We start from the raw sequence: 19,933 nt of genomic DNA on the forward strand, positions 1-19,933 counted from the left end.
TTTTTTTGCGATTTTTTCTTTGCACTTTGGAAATGGTATTTTTATAAACGAATTTCTTGTGTGTGCTCATAGGCACATGTTAAGCGCGAAATCTCATGAATTTACTTCATTTTGATTGATTCATATTTATTAATAATAGTGGACCCCAGCGTATAAAAAAATTGCACCAATTAAAATAAGATAAACTCATTAGATTCCGCGCTTACCATGTGCCCATGAACACGTATAGAAACCGTTTTATAAAAAGTTTTATGAAAAATGGTACTCCCTCCATCCCATTTTAGTTACCACATTTGGATTTGTGACGGTCAAATTGACTTAAGTTTGACCGAAGTTTATTAATAATTTATAATTGAACAAAATAAAAAAAATACATCAACGGAAAGTATATTTAATCTACTTTAATATATAATTTTTATTTTTTTAAAATAATATGAAAGTAATGTTTAATCTTTGATCAAAAATTGGTTTGATTTCTATAAAAGAAAATGTGAGAACTAATATGAAATAGAGGGAGTATCTTTATAAAAAGAAAAGAGAAATTTTGTATAAAATCAAGTGTGCTAGTTCTTACGACTAAAATAATGGGCTGACTCGTGTTTGGGACAACGGGTCGGATCCATATTTCTCAACCCATTTTGTTGGGCTCTCGCTCTGGTTGGGGTTTTGGGAGATTGAATTGGAAGCTAATAATCATAAGTTTATGAAATTTAATTATAATTCCATAATTAATAATAACGAGATCATCATTAATAATTATTAATTTTAACCAAATGGAAGGAAAGAGGGCTTTTCATCTCTCAACTGTGTACATACTCTGTAAGTGATGATCAGTTATTTTTGTATTCGAGTTATTCTTATTGTTTCTTACCGTGTTATTTTACCTTCTTCATGTATATTAAAGTTGTTCGTGTTGTGTTATTTTGTGTCGTGTTATTCTGGTTTTTTCATGTATACTTAGCTATTTGTGTCGTTTTTTATCACATGCTTTATTAAATTATAGTGCCACGCTATTTGGATTGTGATGAATGTGTCTAGCATTCCTGAGCTACTTGTATAATGTATTATTTCCGAAGCTGCATTTAACAATGAATATTTTATGGGCAATATAGTATACTTTGAATGACCAGCGGATATGGTATTATTTTCGAACTACTGCGGGTGAGATTACACAATTAGAAGGGGAGCATGCCTGGCTGTCCCAGTATATATGCGATGGATTGGACAGAGGATTTGGGTTTAATTGTCGCACACCATTTGTCTACCTCCAGACGTTAAGAAAGAGGGACTGGAAATGGTATTTGATTATTTTCGATTTGCTGTAGCGTTGGGTCGGGATTGCGAGGTTCGATTTGTGTTTGCTTAATTCTTGTTGTTAGTTTGTGCTTCCTGGCACTTATTTTTGATTTAGAGTTATTAATTGTAGAATTTTTTATGGATTTTTTTTCTATTTTATAAAGGTTATCATAAATTTTGAATTTATATTTGTTTTTCTTTGAGCAGGAGCGCGAGTTGTTTATTGATGAACTTCTTCAAAGGGATGAACACTCTCTTTGGTCGTTGCTTCGTGCTGCAAACTGTCTACAAGTTAGTGGGCTATGTGAAATGATCCGCGACACTCTTGCTCAAAACACCGAGAAGAGTGTCTCGGAAATAGAGCACAATTTATCTAGATCTTTCAAGCAGTGTGCGAAGGTTATTTTTCTTGCAGCTACCATGTTTACTGCCAGTGACATGTTCCTTACCTTCAATTTTTTTATGTTAATTTTTTCAATTGATGCAGGGAGAAGAGCTGGAACCTCACAAGAATGTCAACATACGTACCAAGCTTTCAAATTAACTGTTTGTGAAACAGACGAAAAAGCTCGACGAGGTACCGAATATAAAGGTAAAATTCAAGTCTTCTTCAATATGATTACCATAATTGGCACTATAAGAACTTGAATCTGTCTTCTAATATTTTTCTTTGTATCATACTTAACTTGTTATTGGTTGATGTTCTTCCTTGATAGAATGTGGAGTCAGCAGAACTGGAGGCTCCGGAGCCTGAAGCTCGTTCAATTGATGACCTCCTTTCTTTTATAAACGGCGATGGAGGTATCAGTATCTTTTTGCTCACTAGTTTTTTATATGTGTGCTCCATTCTTGCTTAAATATATGTATTATAAGAACTGTTCATACATTCTAATTAGCTATACCCGTGGTCCTTTTTCTTTTGTAAATACTCGAAGGCCTCTATAAATGTTATTTTTTCAGCTTGTTCTTCTTGCCATATAACAACACGAAAATAATGGCATGTAAGAATGTGTAGAAACTGAAGGATGTTAGGTGTATCAAAACAATTTTAAAGGGAAACCCATATATGCCTATAAAATTGTTTTACACAGTGAGACATGACATCATATTATTTCAAAAAGGAATACACCCCCACTAGCCTAACTAATTATCTCAGTTTTGATATACTAGTCATGTCTCTTCTAATTACATACTATATAATGAGTTTGGGGCAGTTTTGATATATCAACTACGTCTCTTCTTCTATAGTCTTTAAATAAAAACCCTTATTGTCTTAGTGCTACTCTCTATAAGAGGTGTATTGGGGTGTATTTAAGTTTTAGGGTACATGTCCTAACTTGAAGGAAAAGTGTCCACCTTGTCAAAATGATCTGCTCATCCTCAAATGATAAACAATTTGTACAAGCATATTTCTTCTTTTCTAGTAAAAAGTGATGAAATTTTATCCTTTTTATGGTTTCTTTGGTGTGGTTATCTAATGGTATCTTTCTAATTATACTTGAGGAACTTATAGGGGTTGTTTACTTACAGAAAATTTTTCCAGTTTTCTTTTTTTCCAATTTTCTAAAATTTTCTCACTATTCTATTTCTAAGAAAACTATTGAAAAATGAGAAAACATGTTCCAAATTAACTTAAACAAAAAAGTAGAAAATATATATCAACACTTCTCAATTTGAAATATATAATTCTTTTATGTAATCAATGAACAATTATAAATAATGTTATTGTCAACACAAATTATATTATGATAACTTGTTTTTAAATTATTTAATTATATTTATATAATTTTCAATATTTATATTATATATCAGCTTTTATGTATTATTATGTTAACAATTTATTTGTGATTACTTCATTAATATAATTTTTTTAATTTTTATGCGAGTTTGCTTTGTCTTTATTTTAAAACAAATGTATCAATATTAATAATATCAATTGTATTACTATTAATAATATTCATGTATTTCCATAAAAAACAATATAATAATATATTATGCATATTTTATATAAAAAGGTAGTGAATAAAAAGGTAGTGAATATGTGTATATTAGAGTTAGAACGTGGATATTAGGTTACAATGTGGACGTTTTCTATTTTATTAGATTAGAAAATAATAAAAAGTTGTTTTCCAGGGTTTTCTGAATCCTAGTTATAAATCAGAAAACCTTGTTTTCCATTTTTCTAGTTTTCATTTTAGAAAATAGGCAAGTTGAACACATATACAAAATTTTCTATTTTCTAAGAAAAGTTTTCTGGAAAACTATTAAAGTAAACAACCCCTTAGATGTTAGTTTTCCGTTGTTTCATACTTATAGTGTAGTTTGAAGTAGGCAAGGCGATTTTTTAATGATGCAAACATCAATATTAATTAAGTACATTATATTTGCAGATTATATTTGCAGATACCAGAGGGGGTCAAACCTCAAAGAAGAAGAAAAAGAATCGTAACAAAGGGAAAGAGAAGAAAAAAACTTCTTCTATCAATGTTTTTGCTTCAACTGAGGCCTCTGCTTTAGAGAAAATCACCGAGAACAGTGAGCAGGTCATGCACATGATTTCCATTATTATATTATTCATTTTTTCTTGCCGCAAGGCACATGATTTCCATTATTATATTATTCGTTATTTCTTGCCGTAATTTCCCACAGTATGTCGTGTTGTTTGTTACCTAAGAACGTGTTGTTTGTTACCTAAGAAGATGTATATTAAAATTTTTAGGACTTGAATGCTTCTAATTCTGCATACACTAGAGGTAGAGGTTCCGCTGCTGATAGATTACAACTACTGGGCACTCAACATGAGAGCTTCAATGCTGACGGAGACATTGTTGATAATGATCTGGATCCTGCTTTGTTGGAAGGGATTGATAGGTTAGCCTATTAATTTTGTCATTTATAATATATCCGGACCTCAATATTTTGGAAATTCTTTTGTATGACAATTATCTCAGTACGGGGTATTTTTAAGTGTGTGAGTGTCATAAGTATCTCTTTCCTTTGTGGAAACAGTATCAAATATATATATATATGTGTGTGTATATGAATGTAAGTATGTATTTGTATGTGTCTGAACTTCAATTATCTAGATGTGACGTCGAAAAAAAAAAGAAACAACAAAACCTTTAGGAAATAACGTTTTTTTGGAGTGTTCGACAAATTCACTTTTTCAAAATATGACAAGGTATGAAACAACTTTTGCTTTCAATTAAAAGATAAATACAACATGCCAACAAAAAATCAATGTAAGGACCGGGGTTACCAAAATCACAGATGAGGCAATGTCTACTGCTTTTTGATAAGCGATTTTAATAATGCAATTGCTTCGTCCTATGTCCTTGTTTAGGCGATATTGAGGCAATAGATTACTTGTGGTCTTAACATTTTTTGTCAAAATGTTATTAAAATTGATAAATATGTATTTATTATATGTAACTAAAACATAAAACTGTGTTTTATGTCATTATTACTAAAATGGATAAAACATCACTAAAAAATGTATTTGTAAATTAAAAAAAAACTATAGTATTTTACATTAAATTTTCAATTACATTTTTTTAGTCTAAATTTGTTTTGTAGTATGTGACCCAAACTTTTAAGTTAAAATGTAGGCTATTCTTTAAAACTTAATATTGTATCTATTCATTTTCTATAGCTCTTGTAATTTTTATTATTAATATCATATTGTCATCATATTAATGTCAAATATTATGTAGATACCAATTCACTAGTTTCTATCTATACTATATTATTTTACTATAATAAGCAAAAGTAGTATATTTGGTTGGTTGTCAGTTTGGCACTTCGTCAAATTCTACACCATACTATTATAAGCGCAACATTGTATATTTGCTTGGTTGTCAATTTAACACATGTAATTATAAAATTATTGTTAGCTTTGTCTCGCCTAGGCAAATAACACATGTAATTGATTATACTTAGAACTTGAATATCTGTAATTGATTTTGACATTTTGGTGAGTTAGTTTTTCGCCTTATACTATATATGGTACATGGGCGGGGAGATATTGGCCTTGTAAGTTAAATTTATTAAATTAAAATAAAAAAATGATTTCAAAGGCGTGTGCAAATTTTTATTCAAAGCTTGTAAGCATATAATTCTTGTATGGCTAGCTAGATTCTAATATAAATTATTGACATGCATGCTAGAACGCTACTGCCTTCATATGTATAATGTATTAAACTGCCCTCGATACATGTGTGACATGTATGCGCATTGTGCTGTAAACTTAAGTGTGGCCTTCACACAGCCGTAGCTCATTATTACCCGCTTCGCTCATTTTTCTATATGATTTTGATTGTATAATTTTTACGCGCATATGGCTGATGTCTGCACACATGGAAAACAAACTCACATCCACAAATTTGTTTTTGTAAGAGTTTTCTTGGTTTAGTTCTTTAAATAAGGTATATACTATGTAGTGTATCTTCTCAAATAAGATGTCATATGCCATAAAAAAAATCATTTTGAAATGTTTGCGGTGATGTTGCAGTCTTCTGCTTTTGTGTGTGAAATAAGTAACAGTACTAGAATACTACATTCGATGAGAAGTATGTTATTGTTATTATTTTGCTCTCTACAAAGATATATTCCTTTTACCTTCTTTTCCTTTTATTCGCAGTTCCTTATTTGTCCTCTTCGTGTGCAGGGTAATAATGAGCTACGGCTGTGTGAAGGCCACACTTAAGTTTACAGCGCAATGCGCATACATGTCAGACATGTATCGAGGGCAGTTTAATACATTATACATATTAAGGAAGTAGCGTTCTAGCATGCATGTCAATAATTTTATAAGAGTTTTCCTTTTTTTTTTCCTTTTGAAATAAGGCTGATGACGGATGCATTGCGTTTAGAAAGGAATGAAATTTTTCAAAGACTTGGTACAAATTTTTATTCCTTCTTTAGATTGTGCAAAAATGTTTACTAAATTTATACATGTGTATATATGTATATAATGATGCGTAATTTTCTAAATTCCAAAGAGAGCTACAAATTTAGAACTGATGCATCATGCATTGTATTCATATATACATGAATTTTTGTTTCATTAAAGTTATTATATTTTGACATGTAATAAAGCTAAAATACCCATGGTTGGTTTTAAATTAAATAGCGTTTATATATATATATATATATATATTTTGTATTATGACAAAGGATTAAAGACCTAAGAATATGGTGAACTACATGATTTGTGTTATTCTATCATTATCCACAACTAAATATTTCCATTTAACCCTATTTATCTCGTCTTTTATGCACCACTGTTTTTGGTCAATTTTTGTTATGTCAATAGTGCCATTTTATAATCTTTGGCTGTGTAGAAATGATAATTGAATAGTACAAGTTATGCTAATAGAATTACAGTGAACAGTTTTTTTTAACATCGTAGCATTAAATTATATAACAATGGATTTTCTGCTGTATATATGATGAGAGAACGTCTCTCTACCAATTGTACAATTTCTAATGCTTTTCTCGGTTCACCACAATTTAAGCATCCAGCTGCCACTTGAGTCCAAGTGTGCACATCTCTACAAGGCATTTCTTTAAAAGCTTTCCAACCATCGTCCAGTTTTTGGTTTTTCAAGTACACATCAACCAAAGAATTCCCTACACACATCTCATTTCCATGACCAGACTTAGCAAGCCGCGCATGAACTTGCAATCCTAGACTGAGATTGTTCAGGGCAGCCAATGGAGTAAGTAAACTTGCAAACATAAAGTTATCAGGTATCACCCCTTCCCGAATCATCCTACACCAAAATCCTGGAATATCAGAATAGGACAACTGCAAATAACCAGACATGATGGCATTCCAAGAAACAATATCCCTGTTCCAACGATGGTGGGGGATGATAACTCCTGGTGGCGGGGCTGCTCCTTCGACGCCGTCCTGGATCCTTCGCCGCTGTAGAGGTGTAGCTGTGGTTGGGTTCCTACAAAACAACACCGGAAGGGGGGTTGGAGTCCCGCGGCGCCTCCGGCGTGAGAGTAAGAACTAGCTTTTTGGGAAGATGAAGATGAATATGAATGCCGGGTGGCTGTGTGTGTATATGAGTGTGAAAGAATGATTAACCCCAAAACCTCACCTTCTTGGGTTATTTATAGCTCAAGGGTAGGGTTTTGGGGTTGGTACCTTTGAATCGTAGCCATTGGTTCTGGGAGCGGGGGGCACCTGGCTGGAGTGGATGCTTTACACGTGTCAGCGCGAGACTGGTCGAGGAATGTTCCGAGGATCCTCTGACACGTGCCCTGATTATTCCCACGATTGATGTGTGACAGTTGTTCCCTTCACGTGCTTGGGCCAACGTCTCATGTGTCGGGGTTTATCAAGGTTCCGCTTGCGGGACTGAGCTGGTCAGGAGTGGTAGTGTGCGGGACTACTCCTTCCAGGAGCTGCGTGGAGTTATGAGCCTGGGAGTAGGCATCCCAGGAGCTGTATGGAGTTAGGAGCTTAGGCGTAGTCCTCCCAGGAGCTGTATGGAGTTGAAAGCCTGGGAGTAGTCCTCCCAGGAGCTATATGGACTATCAGGGGAAATGCATGTTGCAACTTGGTGAAATTGAAATGTGAGTACCTTTGGATGCATAACATCTTGTTATTGCATACACGCTGCTGCATACTTTGGCATATGATTTTTTCGGTTTTTTGCTCGGGCCTAGTTTAATGATTTATAAAAGATAGATTTGTATACTCAGCATTGGTAACTAGCACTCTACTGTTTGTTAAAATTGCTCAAAGGAGTTCAAATTGTTGTGAAATCCTGTATTCATATATTCTCTATTTGCAGATTTGTATATTGTTAGTCATTTTGCCAAGGAGTAGCTCAGAAGCTTACAATGCAGGCATTGCAGGTAAAATGTTTTTATGCTTTACACATGCCATTTTATAAGGAGTGCATTTATATTTTGAAGTCCCTCTAGCCTCTAAGATCATACACATGCCATTTTCGAAAATATACTTATCTCTTCATTAACAACTAACAGATAGATGTGGAAACTTCAATAGCTTGTTGATGCATCAGTTTTACATTGTTAGCTACACTACTTTTATTATTTTTCAAGATTGACATATTTTTCTTTATATATATATGCTAACATAAAGTAAGAACAAACGTCTTAAGGTCCTTAAAAAGACATTCAGTCTTATACTAAGATTATTAAGCTCAGTGCAGTTAAACATTCAGGGACTAAAGTTTGTAACTTCATTGTTTTTAAAGGCGAGGTCGCACGTTTAAATAACCTGAAAGTTGTTCCTAATGGATTCCAACTCATGTAATACGGCATGCATGTCTGGCCGATCCATTGGTGATGGCCTGGAGCATTTTAAACCAATATTGAACATTCTAGTCAGGCATTCCTTTACTTGTTTGCCATCACCTTCAGTTACAGATGTCATCACCTCCATGAGAGGGTCAGCAATGTCAGTTACATCGTCAAGCAAAGCCATTGAAACAAAGTAGTGAATGTTAATTCCTCCACAAAAACTACGATGAGTAGGTTTCTTCCCTATGAGCATCTCCAGTAACAGAATCCCAAAGCTGTACGTATCGCCCTTTGTTGTCATCTGGGATCCTAGACCATACTCTATTAACCAAGAAAAAATAAAAATTTAAATATTTGCCATATACTACAAGATAGGGTACAATTTATTTCTACCTCTGTCATGCAATGAGTCTTACCCCAATGGTTACTTCGACTAATTTAACAGATACTATGCACACAACCATTAAAATTAATTTCACCAGTATTTTAGTCAAGTCTAAAATATTTTCAGTATATTAGCATCTGTAGAATGCTTGCACCACGTACGTATGAAAAGCTCCATTGACAGTTTTTTTTTGCCTAAATTTAAATTGGAACAATAACCCTAGTACGAAGTTTGTACCAGACAAAGAGGATTTCCTCTCAGTAATTTTAGTTAGGAAAGCAACAATAATATCAATCAGCCAGGAATACCTACTTGATTTTTTCCACACTAATCGACAACCTATCTCATGGAAAACTAATCAAAATATATTTCCAAAGATAAGGAGCTATTTAAGTGGACATTCCTTAAACTCATAAATGTATCTGTCAAGCACTTTCTGTAATTTCCCTTACATCGGTGATGAATGTCAATCTTACAATGCAAGTAAGGTGTTCTCTTAACACCTTAGGGTTCAGGAGGGACAGTCATCTAAGATGGTGCCTAAGCACAGGTATACATGGAGGTCTCGAGTTCAATTGTCATGTCTACAGTTTACTGTTTAAAAAAATTTGCCTAGGTAGGTTTAGCATGTTGTTAAAGAGTATGAAATTGTGTTGGGGTCTTCATTTCACACCTTAAGGTTTAGAGTAACGGATTATTTAACATGGTATTAGAGAGCCGGCTTAGGGAGTGGTCTCGGTTATCGTATGAATATGGGGAGTGTAAAGAGTATAAGATCGTGTTGGCTGGGACCTTCCTCTGACACCTTAAATTTACATTGCCCCTTATCAGGCCAGGTTCATGTCAAAGCTTTTAGAGAGTCAATCTACCAATAAATCGTTCATTAATTAAGAAGGACGACATGTTAGCCCGAGCATGTTATGAAAAATAAAAAAAAATCACTAATTATAAGCGGAGGTCACACAGTTTAACAAACAAAGTTTTGAGCAAGGGCCAAAGTCAATCCCTAGCATTGTAATCCAGTTGATACCCCCTCTCGTATAAGGTTCAGGGTTTGAGCCTTAATAGATGCATGTGCGTGTTAGTATCAGGTTAGGCCCTTCAAGGATCCAGCTTGCCCTTTAAAATTTTTTTAATAAAGATTAAAGCAAAGATCAGATAAACGGAGTAGGCAAAAGCTGAATGTAATTTTAAATGAGTTTTACCCTCAATAGTAGGACTGTATCACTGCCTAAAGAGTCAAAAGAGTCTGGGGAGGGAAATTTTGTTGGTTGCTATGTTACCTGGACTCAGATGGAAGTGTCCAGGATGCATAGCCAAGTCTCGAACTCGATAATATTCTGAAAATATATCTTGCCCAAATATAGTGTCTAAGGTAACTGGAGCCTTTTATTTTAAATTTACCTGGAGCTACATATCCGGTGGTTCCTCGAATTCCAGTTGAGCTGCTGCGTAGGTTGTAGTTTAGGAATTCAGGAAGAGAAATTGCCAATCCAAAATCTGCAATATGTGCAACCATGTTTTTGTCTAGCAAAATGTTGCCTGGTTTTAGATCACAATGAATAATGCAACATACGCCTTGATGATGGAGATAATTGAGTGCACAAGCTACATCAATTGCTATATTTATTCTGGCAAGAAGGCTCAATAGTTGAGGTTTGATGGGCCCATCACAGGGATTTTTGTCTTTTGGATGCAACCACATCTCTAAACTCCCATGATCCATGAATTCATAAAGAATAGCTCGAAAATTGTGACCCTCCTCATCTTCACTTGTGCATGCGGTTATCATCTTTATAACATTTGGGTGGTGAATGTCTCTTAAGATTTGATACTCGGTGTTGAAACTCTTTGATGCACCTCTACGTTGACGTTTAAATACTTTGATTGCAAAAGGTTTTCCAATCGCATCTTCTATTCCACTATTCCTTAGGAGAGAACGAAAATATATATCATTACTTGTTCCTTTATAAACAGAACCAAAACCACCTTCACCAACTAAGTTGCTAGAGAAGAATCCATCAGTTGCTTCATGGAGATCCTTGTATGACAGTGTGATTAAATTTGGATCCATGTAGATGCTCCTAACTCTTTTTAGCTTGCTTAAGGTATCACCAATACACGGACGAAACCGTGGCACCTCCATAGCACATTTCACACCAATGTCAAAAAGCATACTCAGCCAGTCCTCTGTGTTTGCTGCATTACCTCTTTCAAGTTCATGTAAAATAACTGGGTCAACAATATTCCTTGTGCTGCCAGGCAAAGCATTGGAAACAAAATTCTGAAGCTTAAAACCTTCATCAAACATAACATCAGTAGCCCTCTTTCCAGTCAGCATCTCCAGTATTATTATTCCGTAGCTGTAGACATCCCACTTAGTTGATACTATGCTTCCCTCATAATACTCTTTTCCAGAAAATATCATAGCAACAGAGAGTTAGAATCTTTCAGCAAGTATTTGAATAAATCAAAATTATCATAATTAGAAAAAGAATCAGAGGACATTGTTGTCATTTTTGTGGCAGTGAAGAGGCTAAGTACAAAAATATCATAATTAGCAAATAGCATTAGAACATTCTATCTTAACTTGGGGGAGGCTCGGTCCAAATCTAACATGTTATAGTGAGGAAAGTATTACACATAGAGATTTCATGTACATAGTATATTATATGGTTTTGTACCTGGAGGCATATATCCACAGGTTCCTGAACGTCCTGCTAACGCAGTTATACTGTGCTTTGTTCTGCCGATTTCAGGTGAATATTTTGCAAGTGCAAAATTGGATACATGAGCGGTCATGCGTGTATGAAGGGTTTGTCCTAGCCATATATTGCTTGGTTTTAGATTACAAAGTACCAAGGGTTTGTTCAAAACAAACTGATTATGAAGATAATCAAGTGCAGTAGCCACATCAATCGCTGTGTTTATTTTGTCACCAAGGTTCAGTATCTGAAGCATTTTATCATGAAATGTCATATGTGTTGGATGCAGCCACCTATCTAGGCTCCCATGCTCCATGAATTCGTAAATAATAGCTTTAAATTTGTGGTTGTTTACAATACTTGAGCATTTACCTTTGATTTTAAATGTTTAAATGTAGTTATTTCTTTTATATATAACTCTTTGGTTTAGTAATAACTTCAATTTTTAGTTGTAAATCTTGAAATTTTTGCTTATGCATCTTTTACTATTGGCTACACTTCAAATCATAGTCTTCAAGCTGAGGTAATACTTCACGCGTGTCTGGTCGATCCTTTGGCGATGTCTTGGAGCATGCTAAACCTATATTGAACATTCTGGTCAGGCATTCCTTTACTTGTTTGTCATTCCCTTCATTATCGGATGTCATTGCCTTCATGAGTGGGTCAGTAATATCAATTACATTGTCGGGCAAGGACATCCAAACATAGCTGTGAAGGTTAAGACCTCACCGAAACATATGTTGCGTGGGCTTTTTACTTATCAGCATCTCCAGTATTAGAATCCCAAAGCCGTATATGTCTCCCTTGGTTGTCATCTTGCTTCCTAGACCATACTCTAATAACCAAGAAAATTAAAATATTAAAAGCTTTTTAACCTTTTAATTGTAATACAGAGTACAAATTTATCAAGAAAAAATAGAAGCTTTAGGCGCATCCCTTCATTAGTACAATCTTTGCCCTAATTCCCTAAAGGAAGGCCTTTAGAAGGGCGTCTCTTCGTACGTTTAGAAAAATCCCATTCAAGTTTCAGAAGCTTGATTTTTACTTCAAATCCAATCAGGGTTCACGAAGATGAATTAAGCAACGCTCCAAGGGCTTTATCAATAAGTAATGCTACTTTATTGAAATCAATTTTTACAAAAATAATGGTTTATAAAATAGGAAAAGAGGTTTGAGATGAGTTAAAAGAATTGTACGAAGGCAACGAAAGAGCAAAGAGCAACTTCAATGCTAGTTACTTTCTTGTTTGCTATCGGATATTTGCAGCGGTAGTTGCCACTAGGGGTGTAATCGAGCCTAGCCGAGTCGAATACTGTCAAGATCGGCTCGAGCACAATTAAAATAGTTCGGGTTCGAACTCGAGTTTGAGCTCGTCCAAATCTTTAATTTTAAGTTCGAAATTTGGCTCGTAAAAGGTTTGGTAGGCTCGAGTTTGACTCGAAAGCTCGAATTAATTAACTAAATATTAACAAAAATTCAAAATATGATTGGTTCGACTCGAGTTCGCCTCGAGTTCGACTCGATAATAAATAGATAATATATAAAAAATATTAAATATTTACATAAAAATATATTTATAATAAATAAATTAAAAATAATAGAGGCTCGATAAGTCTCGCGAATCTTACGAGCCGAATAATTTGAAGCTCGAGCTCGGCTCGATTATTTTCAGGCCGAATTCGAATTTTTAACGAGCCGAGCTCGAGTAGCGCAGGAACAGTTTGACTCGTATACACCCCTAGTTGCCACTTTATTAATATTCATGGTGCCATGCACACATGGTAACATACACCAATTGACTACATTACCAATTGACTATATATATAATGATGTGCTTAAGCAACCTATAGTATTGCTTGAGCAGTAGAGGAATAATAGATGAAAATTTCCAATATTAATATGATTGTGAGAAAACTAAAAAAATTATATTTAAGCAACCTTCCAGGTCTCTCGAACTAAATTTTACTACCCTAAATTATGCTAATTAAAGCGGTCCCAGTTCCTGTAGGAACGTCACTTTGTACCTTCAAAATTTTCGTTCAATTTAAGTCACTCTTGATATTTTAGCATCAATATCCAGATTAGTGCCAAGTTTGATAAGAACTATACCTGGAGCTATATATCCTGCAGTTCCTTGTATTCCAGTTGAACTGCTGTTTTTGTTAAAACTCAAAAATTCAGAAATAGAAGTTGTCAACCCAAAATCTGCAATACGAGCAACCATGTTTTTGTCTAGAAAGATGTTGCTTGGTTTTAGATCACAATGAATTATGCAATTCTCGCATTGATGATTAAGATAACTGAGTGCACATATATGCTACATCAGTTGCTATATGTATTCTTGCATGAAGGCTCAGTAGTCTAGGTTTCATGTGCCCGTCATAGGTATGCTTTATTTGTTGGATGCAGCCACACAGGTAAACTCCCATGATCCATGTACTCATAAACAGTTGCTCGAAAATCGTGGCCCTTGTGATCCACACTAGTGCATGTATTTATTATCTTTACAAGATTTGTGTTGTGAATGTTTCTCAAAGTTCTATACTCGGTTTCAAAACTTCTTGTCTACGCTGAAGGTTGAATACTTTGATTGCCACTGTTGTTGGACTTTCATCATCTATCCCACCATTCAGTAAGAGAAGGCGACCATATTATTTCATGAAATGTTCCTCTGTAAACAGAGCCATAACCGCCTGCACCGACTACATGGGTTATGCACAATCCATTTTTTGCTTCATGTAGGACCCTGTTACTGATGGTAACTTCGGTATTGTATGTAACATCCCTAAATCCGGGGTCAGGATTGGGTGTCACTAAACAATTTTAAATAATATAAACCTGTATATTAAAACAAATATATAGATAACCCGTCATTAATCCGGATCGCTTACATGGTTATGGTATGAAATAAGAATCTAACCTTTTAAAATTACAATATCTAAATATAATTTCATTACATCTTTACTAATTTCCTCGTATTGATCACTCTGACACCTCCAAATTCCCTTCAGCCGGAATCTCTTCACTTTTGCTGTCTATTGAAAGCTATTCACTTTTGCCCTCATTTGATACGGAAAGAAATATAATTTCACAAAGCAAGAGTGAGCCAAAAATGTCCAGCAAGTATCATAATTGTTTCCAGGTATTAGATCAAAGAAACTTCTGGAAACAATTTTTTTTATGATTTCAAAACATCTTTATTTATTAAAAACAGTGGAGTGAATAAAACTATCGGCCCTCATTGGCCTTTAATCATAAATCACATTTTTCTGTAAAAGAACAGTGTACGTTTTACTGATCCATTTCTTGAATCAAATCTTCGTTTATTTTTGCAATCATAAACTTTCCAAGAAGGAATGCCGTTAATGGCGATCAACAATAAATTAGATTGGACACTAGAAACCAGCATATGCATCTGTTGATCAGTCAGGATATAGTGCGGACCTATACCCAACTGCATAGACCCACCAATAATCAAGGGACCAGCCATCTCTGGCCCTTAGGGTCCAGCTCATTCCTGGCCCTCATCGTAACCATCCAGTCCGTGGAGTATTTTGATGTCACTTTAATTTCAAAATATCTCGATTCCGGGTTCGCAAATAACCCGAAATAATGGGTATTTGCTCAAGAGATCAATCGATAATCAAGGAGTAAGATCCAAGAGGTACTTACATAAATAAGAGTAATTGCAGCGAAATATAAAAACATTTAACTATTCTGAACTTAGAATAGGTTTGAAGATATATTTGCAGTATTTTAGAAGAAAGTTTATGAATACTTGCCTCAATTGATAAACCTCTGATCTTTAACTATCTTCATATCACTCAGTCTTGATGTGTTTGCATTTCCATTGACATACAACTTGACCTTTCTTATCATTCACCATTTCAGGTTTATCTGTATTCTGAGTCCACTCGTTTCATTATTATACGTAATCAAGCTTTACTTTTACAATCTCTGTATGTCTTTGAATGCCTCACAATATGGGTATCTATCATAAAAGATACCATTCAATTAACTGACAATATATAATTGTCTAGTCTATACAGTTTATCCTTATCATCTACCCGCCCGATAATAACAGATAAGGATCATCTTTAATCATATAAAGCTTAGTAGACACGTGAACTCATAATTCACATAACACATAAGAACATAAGGTACGTATCACATATTTCATATCACATATAACTCACTTCGTCAAAACATTCGACCCGGTATGATGATAACTGAAATCGAGTTGAAATACCATTTTACGATAATTACGCGACTCAGAAACGTTTTCAAAATGAAGCGACCTTTCAAAACGTAAGATTTTATGTCTCAAAAGTATTTTTATTGGAAGCAGAATATTTTTCTGAGTCTAGAAACGTTCGTTTCGTATTAAATGGATGAACGGTCTATTTAATATGAATTTTTGAACATTTTTCGGAATTAAAACGGGTCTCCGTTTAAAATTTTCGACGCCGGCGACCTGATAAACTTTGATCATCACCTTCCTGTAACCGTCTGTTAACTAGCTATACATTAATTAAATCATTTTTCAACTGATCTACAAGATGGTGGAATCACTTTCAAGTAATAACCCTTAAATCAAAAATGCCCAAATTTCAATTAAGAACATTCAAACTCCATAAATCCTAATTTTTAAATCCGAGAATCAAACATCAATTTAAACATGTTATTGAACTCCAAATTAGGCATATAATATACCAAAATGACCAGGAAGAAAAGATCTACATGATTCTAACATCAAATCATATCAACAACATCAAGAATAAATTTTCATAATTTAATCTATAAATAATTCGAAATAAATTAATTAAATAAGAAAAATACCTTGATTTCTGAATAAAAACATATGATTGATTCAGAAAGAGTTTTTCGAGAGCTTCGATTTGATATATGGCACGCTTGAATCGGAGTTCGATAACGCCTTCGTTTGTAGGTTTGATTATGAAGAACGCAACGTTTTTAGAGTTTTTCTCTGTAAATTCTATATTTTTACTGATTGACCATGATTATACGAATAAAACGAAATAAGAAAAATGCTATTTATATTTATGGAATATTGGTTCGTTTTGGATCATATTGGATCGATAAATTAGTTACTTCTAATGTAATAATATCCCCTCTTTCGAGAATACCGGTTTTGCTGATTTATCGAAATGATTATTGTATCGAAAATTTTGCGCCAGGCCGCGCACGGGTCAAACCGTAATCTGGATTGAAAAAGTCAAAACGCGAAAAATGTCTGGAATTACCAGATTAGGTTAGGAAGGAGTTTTCAGAAGAGTTTTGGGTTGTAAAAATGTAAAAACGGTGGAAGTTGGACGATTCCCGGCTTTATAAAATAGTTTCGTAATTATTCAGCAAATAATCAATAAATTCATAAATCATTATAAATCATATAACACTCCAAAAATTATCATAAAAATACCTCAATTATCTATATTTTATTCTGGACATATTAAAATTAACATACTCACATTTTATTATATATAAACATCCAATTATTATTATCAATTATCAGGTAATTCACTAAAAATTCACATAATAACCACATAATAATCTTTTATTGATAAAAATAATTATACGCTATGTCCTGGATGTTACATCGTACTTGAATTTGGAGCCATGTTTTTTGCCCATCATTATTTGGAAGAAGATAAAGGAATATTTGAGTTGATATGCTTGGAAGCTGGTAATAAAGGAAATACAGCAACAAATTCACCTGTTAATGGTCTCTATCTCCTAGACAGCTGGAGTAATAGCCAAACTATAATGGCCCAGACACGTAGTTTGTTACCTTATTTTGTTGTAGAGTAGATATCAGGTGGCTATGTGTTTGTTACTTGAGGCAAAGGTAAAATGTATTTTTCTATGGAGTTATTGTTTAATGGGAAGATTTGTTCTTTGAAGGTTACATCTCTAAACACAAAGGTTTGTTTGTTTAGTAGATTGTACAACCTATAACCCTTTTGACTCACAGGGTATCCCAAGAATATACAGGGAACTCCTCTAGGGGAGAATTTATCTGAAGGAAAGGCTGGATTGTAAGAAAAATTTAGGCAACCAAATACTCTCAAGTTATCATATTCAGCTAGGTCTTTGTATAAAGTCTCATAGGGTGTTTTGTTTGTCAATGCAGTTGTTAGCAGTCTTTTTATGAGGTGAACAACAGTGAGCACACAATCTCCCCAAAAAGATAAAGGTATGCCAGCTTGAAACCTGAGAGCTCTGGCCAATTCTAGGATATGCCTGTGTTTCCTTTTTACACGGGCATTTTGTTGTGGTCTTTGAACACAACATGTCTTGTGTTTTATTCCATTTTTGGCAAAGAATATCTTACACAAACTCGTGTCAAACTCAAGGGCATTATCTGATCTAACTGTTTTAATAGTGGTGTGGAAATGTGTGTGCACATACTTTAGGAATGTCTTCAGGGTAGCAAGAGTGTCAGATTAATGCTCTAGCGGATATATCCAAGTATTCCTACTATAGTCATCTACTATTGTTAGGAAATACCTATATTTACCCTTAGTCTAGAGATGCACAAAAGGCCCACTGGGCCGAGCTTTGACCGGGCCTTAAAAAGCCCGGGCTTTGACCGGACCGGGATTTTCGGGCTTTGAATTTGACCGGGCCGGGCTTTCTGAAAATATCAGAGCTCATTTGGGCCCTCGAGACGGGCCTAACCGAGCTTTTTTCGGGCCGGATCGGGCCGGGCCGGACTTTTTTCTAATTTAAATCAGATCGAGTTTTATTAGAGATTCCGATACTACATATGATAGCAACTAGATCATCGTAAAAATGTATTAGTTTACATGAAATATTTTATGAAAACATTACTTCATTGAAAACATTTGAATTTGGCAAAAAATAAACATGTTCATAGAATAATATGTTTTATCATTGTTATCCAAATATATATAGTGTACTTACTATCTCTTCTTTCATTATTTATGCAATGAAGTATATAAATAATATTATTAATCACAAATATGTAAATATATATGTGTTTAAAGTATTATTTATATTTATAGTAAATATGAATTCATAAATATATAAAAATTATATTAGAATAATCAGATTTTAACCGGGCTGTTTCGGGCTTTTAATCGGGCCGGGCAGGGCCGAAGCCCGGGCTTTTAACCCGGCTGGGCCGGGCTTTGCCTAAAAATATAGGGCCCGTCGAGGCCCTAAGCTCGGGTCGGGACCAGGCGGGGCTTGACCGGATCAGGCCGGGCCAAATTTTCGGGCCCGGGCTTTTTGTGCATCTCTACCCTTAGTACATACTTTATAGGGGGCCCATATATCTATATGTATAAGATCAAGCTTGGCAGTAGCATGAGAATCACTTAAACTAATTGGCAGTTTAGTGAACTTAGATAAAGGAAATGTAACACACACCTTGTTTTGCTGAGCATCAGATGCAGTAATAGCTCTAATCTGTCTGATCTTTTTTACTGGAGCATGGCCAAGCCTGTTATGCCACAGTTCCAAGCTATTTCTTTCAGCCACTAAGCTTTTATTATAGTTATTGACTACAGAGTTTGTTGTGGGTACATTACCAGAATTCACGTTTCCATTGTGAAGCCATTCTGTAGGTACAACCTGGGCAAACTGGTTTATCAGATAATACAACCCATTTCTGGCTCTTCCAATGCCTTGGACCTTCTTACTGTCAGGATCCAAAATAATGCAGTGAGACGTTTGGAAGATAACTTGCATTTTGTTGTCTTTCACCAATCTTTGAACTGAAAGGAGGTTGTGTTTGAAGTGAGGGACACATAAAACCCCTTTTAATTTCATTCCATTATCCATCTATACTTCCTCAGAGTGAGTGATTTTTTCCTGTTCTCCATTTGGAAGGTTTTGTTGGATTTTTAACGCAGCGGGGCATGCCAAAACACTTTTACACATATAAAATCCAAATAAAAGCATATAAATCATGAATAAAAATTCGAGGGATCAAATCTAACCTTTTAAAATAATTCGGAGACAACGATCAGAGATCCATAGCAGTTGCTCCTCAAGTGTGAAGCACTCCACCGGTATCCACCAAGAAAACGATGTTAAGGAGGAGGAAGGAGGTGGAGAGAATTGGGTTTTCCAAACTTTTTGGGTTTTCGGGTTTGATGTGGGTTGGAATAAAATAGGGTCTATAATAGTGTATTTATAGGCAAAATTTTCAGCTGAAATTTTCCCATAAATAATATTATTATTATCCCATTTATTATTCTCATTAATAATTAAAACA

At 34.6% G+C, this 19,933-nt stretch overlaps 2 protein-coding genes across 5 annotated transcripts; one reads left to right on the plus strand and one right to left on the minus strand.

Annotated features, from left to right (window-relative positions):
- Window positions 1-587: 587 nt before the first annotated feature.
- On the plus strand, window positions 588-12,160 carry LOC141679012 (uncharacterized). 4 transcript variants are annotated; one of them, XR_012557993.1, is made up of 10 exons: window positions 588-819; window positions 1,113-1,345; window positions 1,504-1,695; window positions 1,784-1,888; window positions 2,013-2,097; window positions 3,687-3,839; window positions 4,016-4,167; window positions 6,820-7,884; window positions 8,106-8,169; window positions 11,725-12,160. XR_012557993.1 is itself a non-coding variant. In XM_074485490.1 (9 exons), exons 5-8 carry the CDS (start codon window positions 2,092-2,094, stop codon window positions 8,119-8,121), a joined length of 327 nt encoding a protein of 108 aa, XP_074341591.1. In that variant the 5' UTR covers window positions 588-819; window positions 1,113-1,345; window positions 1,504-1,695; window positions 1,784-1,888; window positions 2,013-2,091; the 3' UTR covers window positions 8,122-8,169; window positions 11,725-12,160. The 4 variants fall into 4 exon arrangements, 3 of the variants coding, with proteins under 3 accessions (XP_074341591.1, XP_074341589.1, XP_074341590.1); XM_074485490.1 differs by lacking the exon at window positions 6,820-7,884; XM_074485488.1 differs by lacking the exons at window positions 8,106-8,169; window positions 11,725-12,160 and having other exon boundaries at window positions 6,820-8,099.
- On the minus strand, window positions 8,168-11,216 carry LOC141679011 (putative LRR receptor-like serine/threonine-protein kinase At3g47570). Its single transcript, XM_074485487.1, has 2 exons — window positions 10,370-11,216; window positions 8,168-8,901 (listed from the first exon to the last, which is right to left on the minus strand). The coding sequence occupies exons 1-2, from the start codon at window positions 11,139-11,141 to the stop codon at window positions 8,549-8,551; spliced, it is 1,125 nt and encodes a 374-aa protein (XP_074341588.1). The 5' UTR covers window positions 11,142-11,216; the 3' UTR covers window positions 8,168-8,548.
- Window positions 12,161-19,933: the final 7,773 nt, after the last annotated feature.

The sequence above is a fragment of the Apium graveolens genome, chromosome 8 (genome assembly GCF_009905375.1).
Source record: "Apium graveolens cultivar Ventura chromosome 8, ASM990537v1, whole genome shotgun sequence".
NCBI classification, from domain to species: Eukaryota; Viridiplantae; Streptophyta; class Magnoliopsida; order Apiales; family Apiaceae; genus Apium; species Apium graveolens.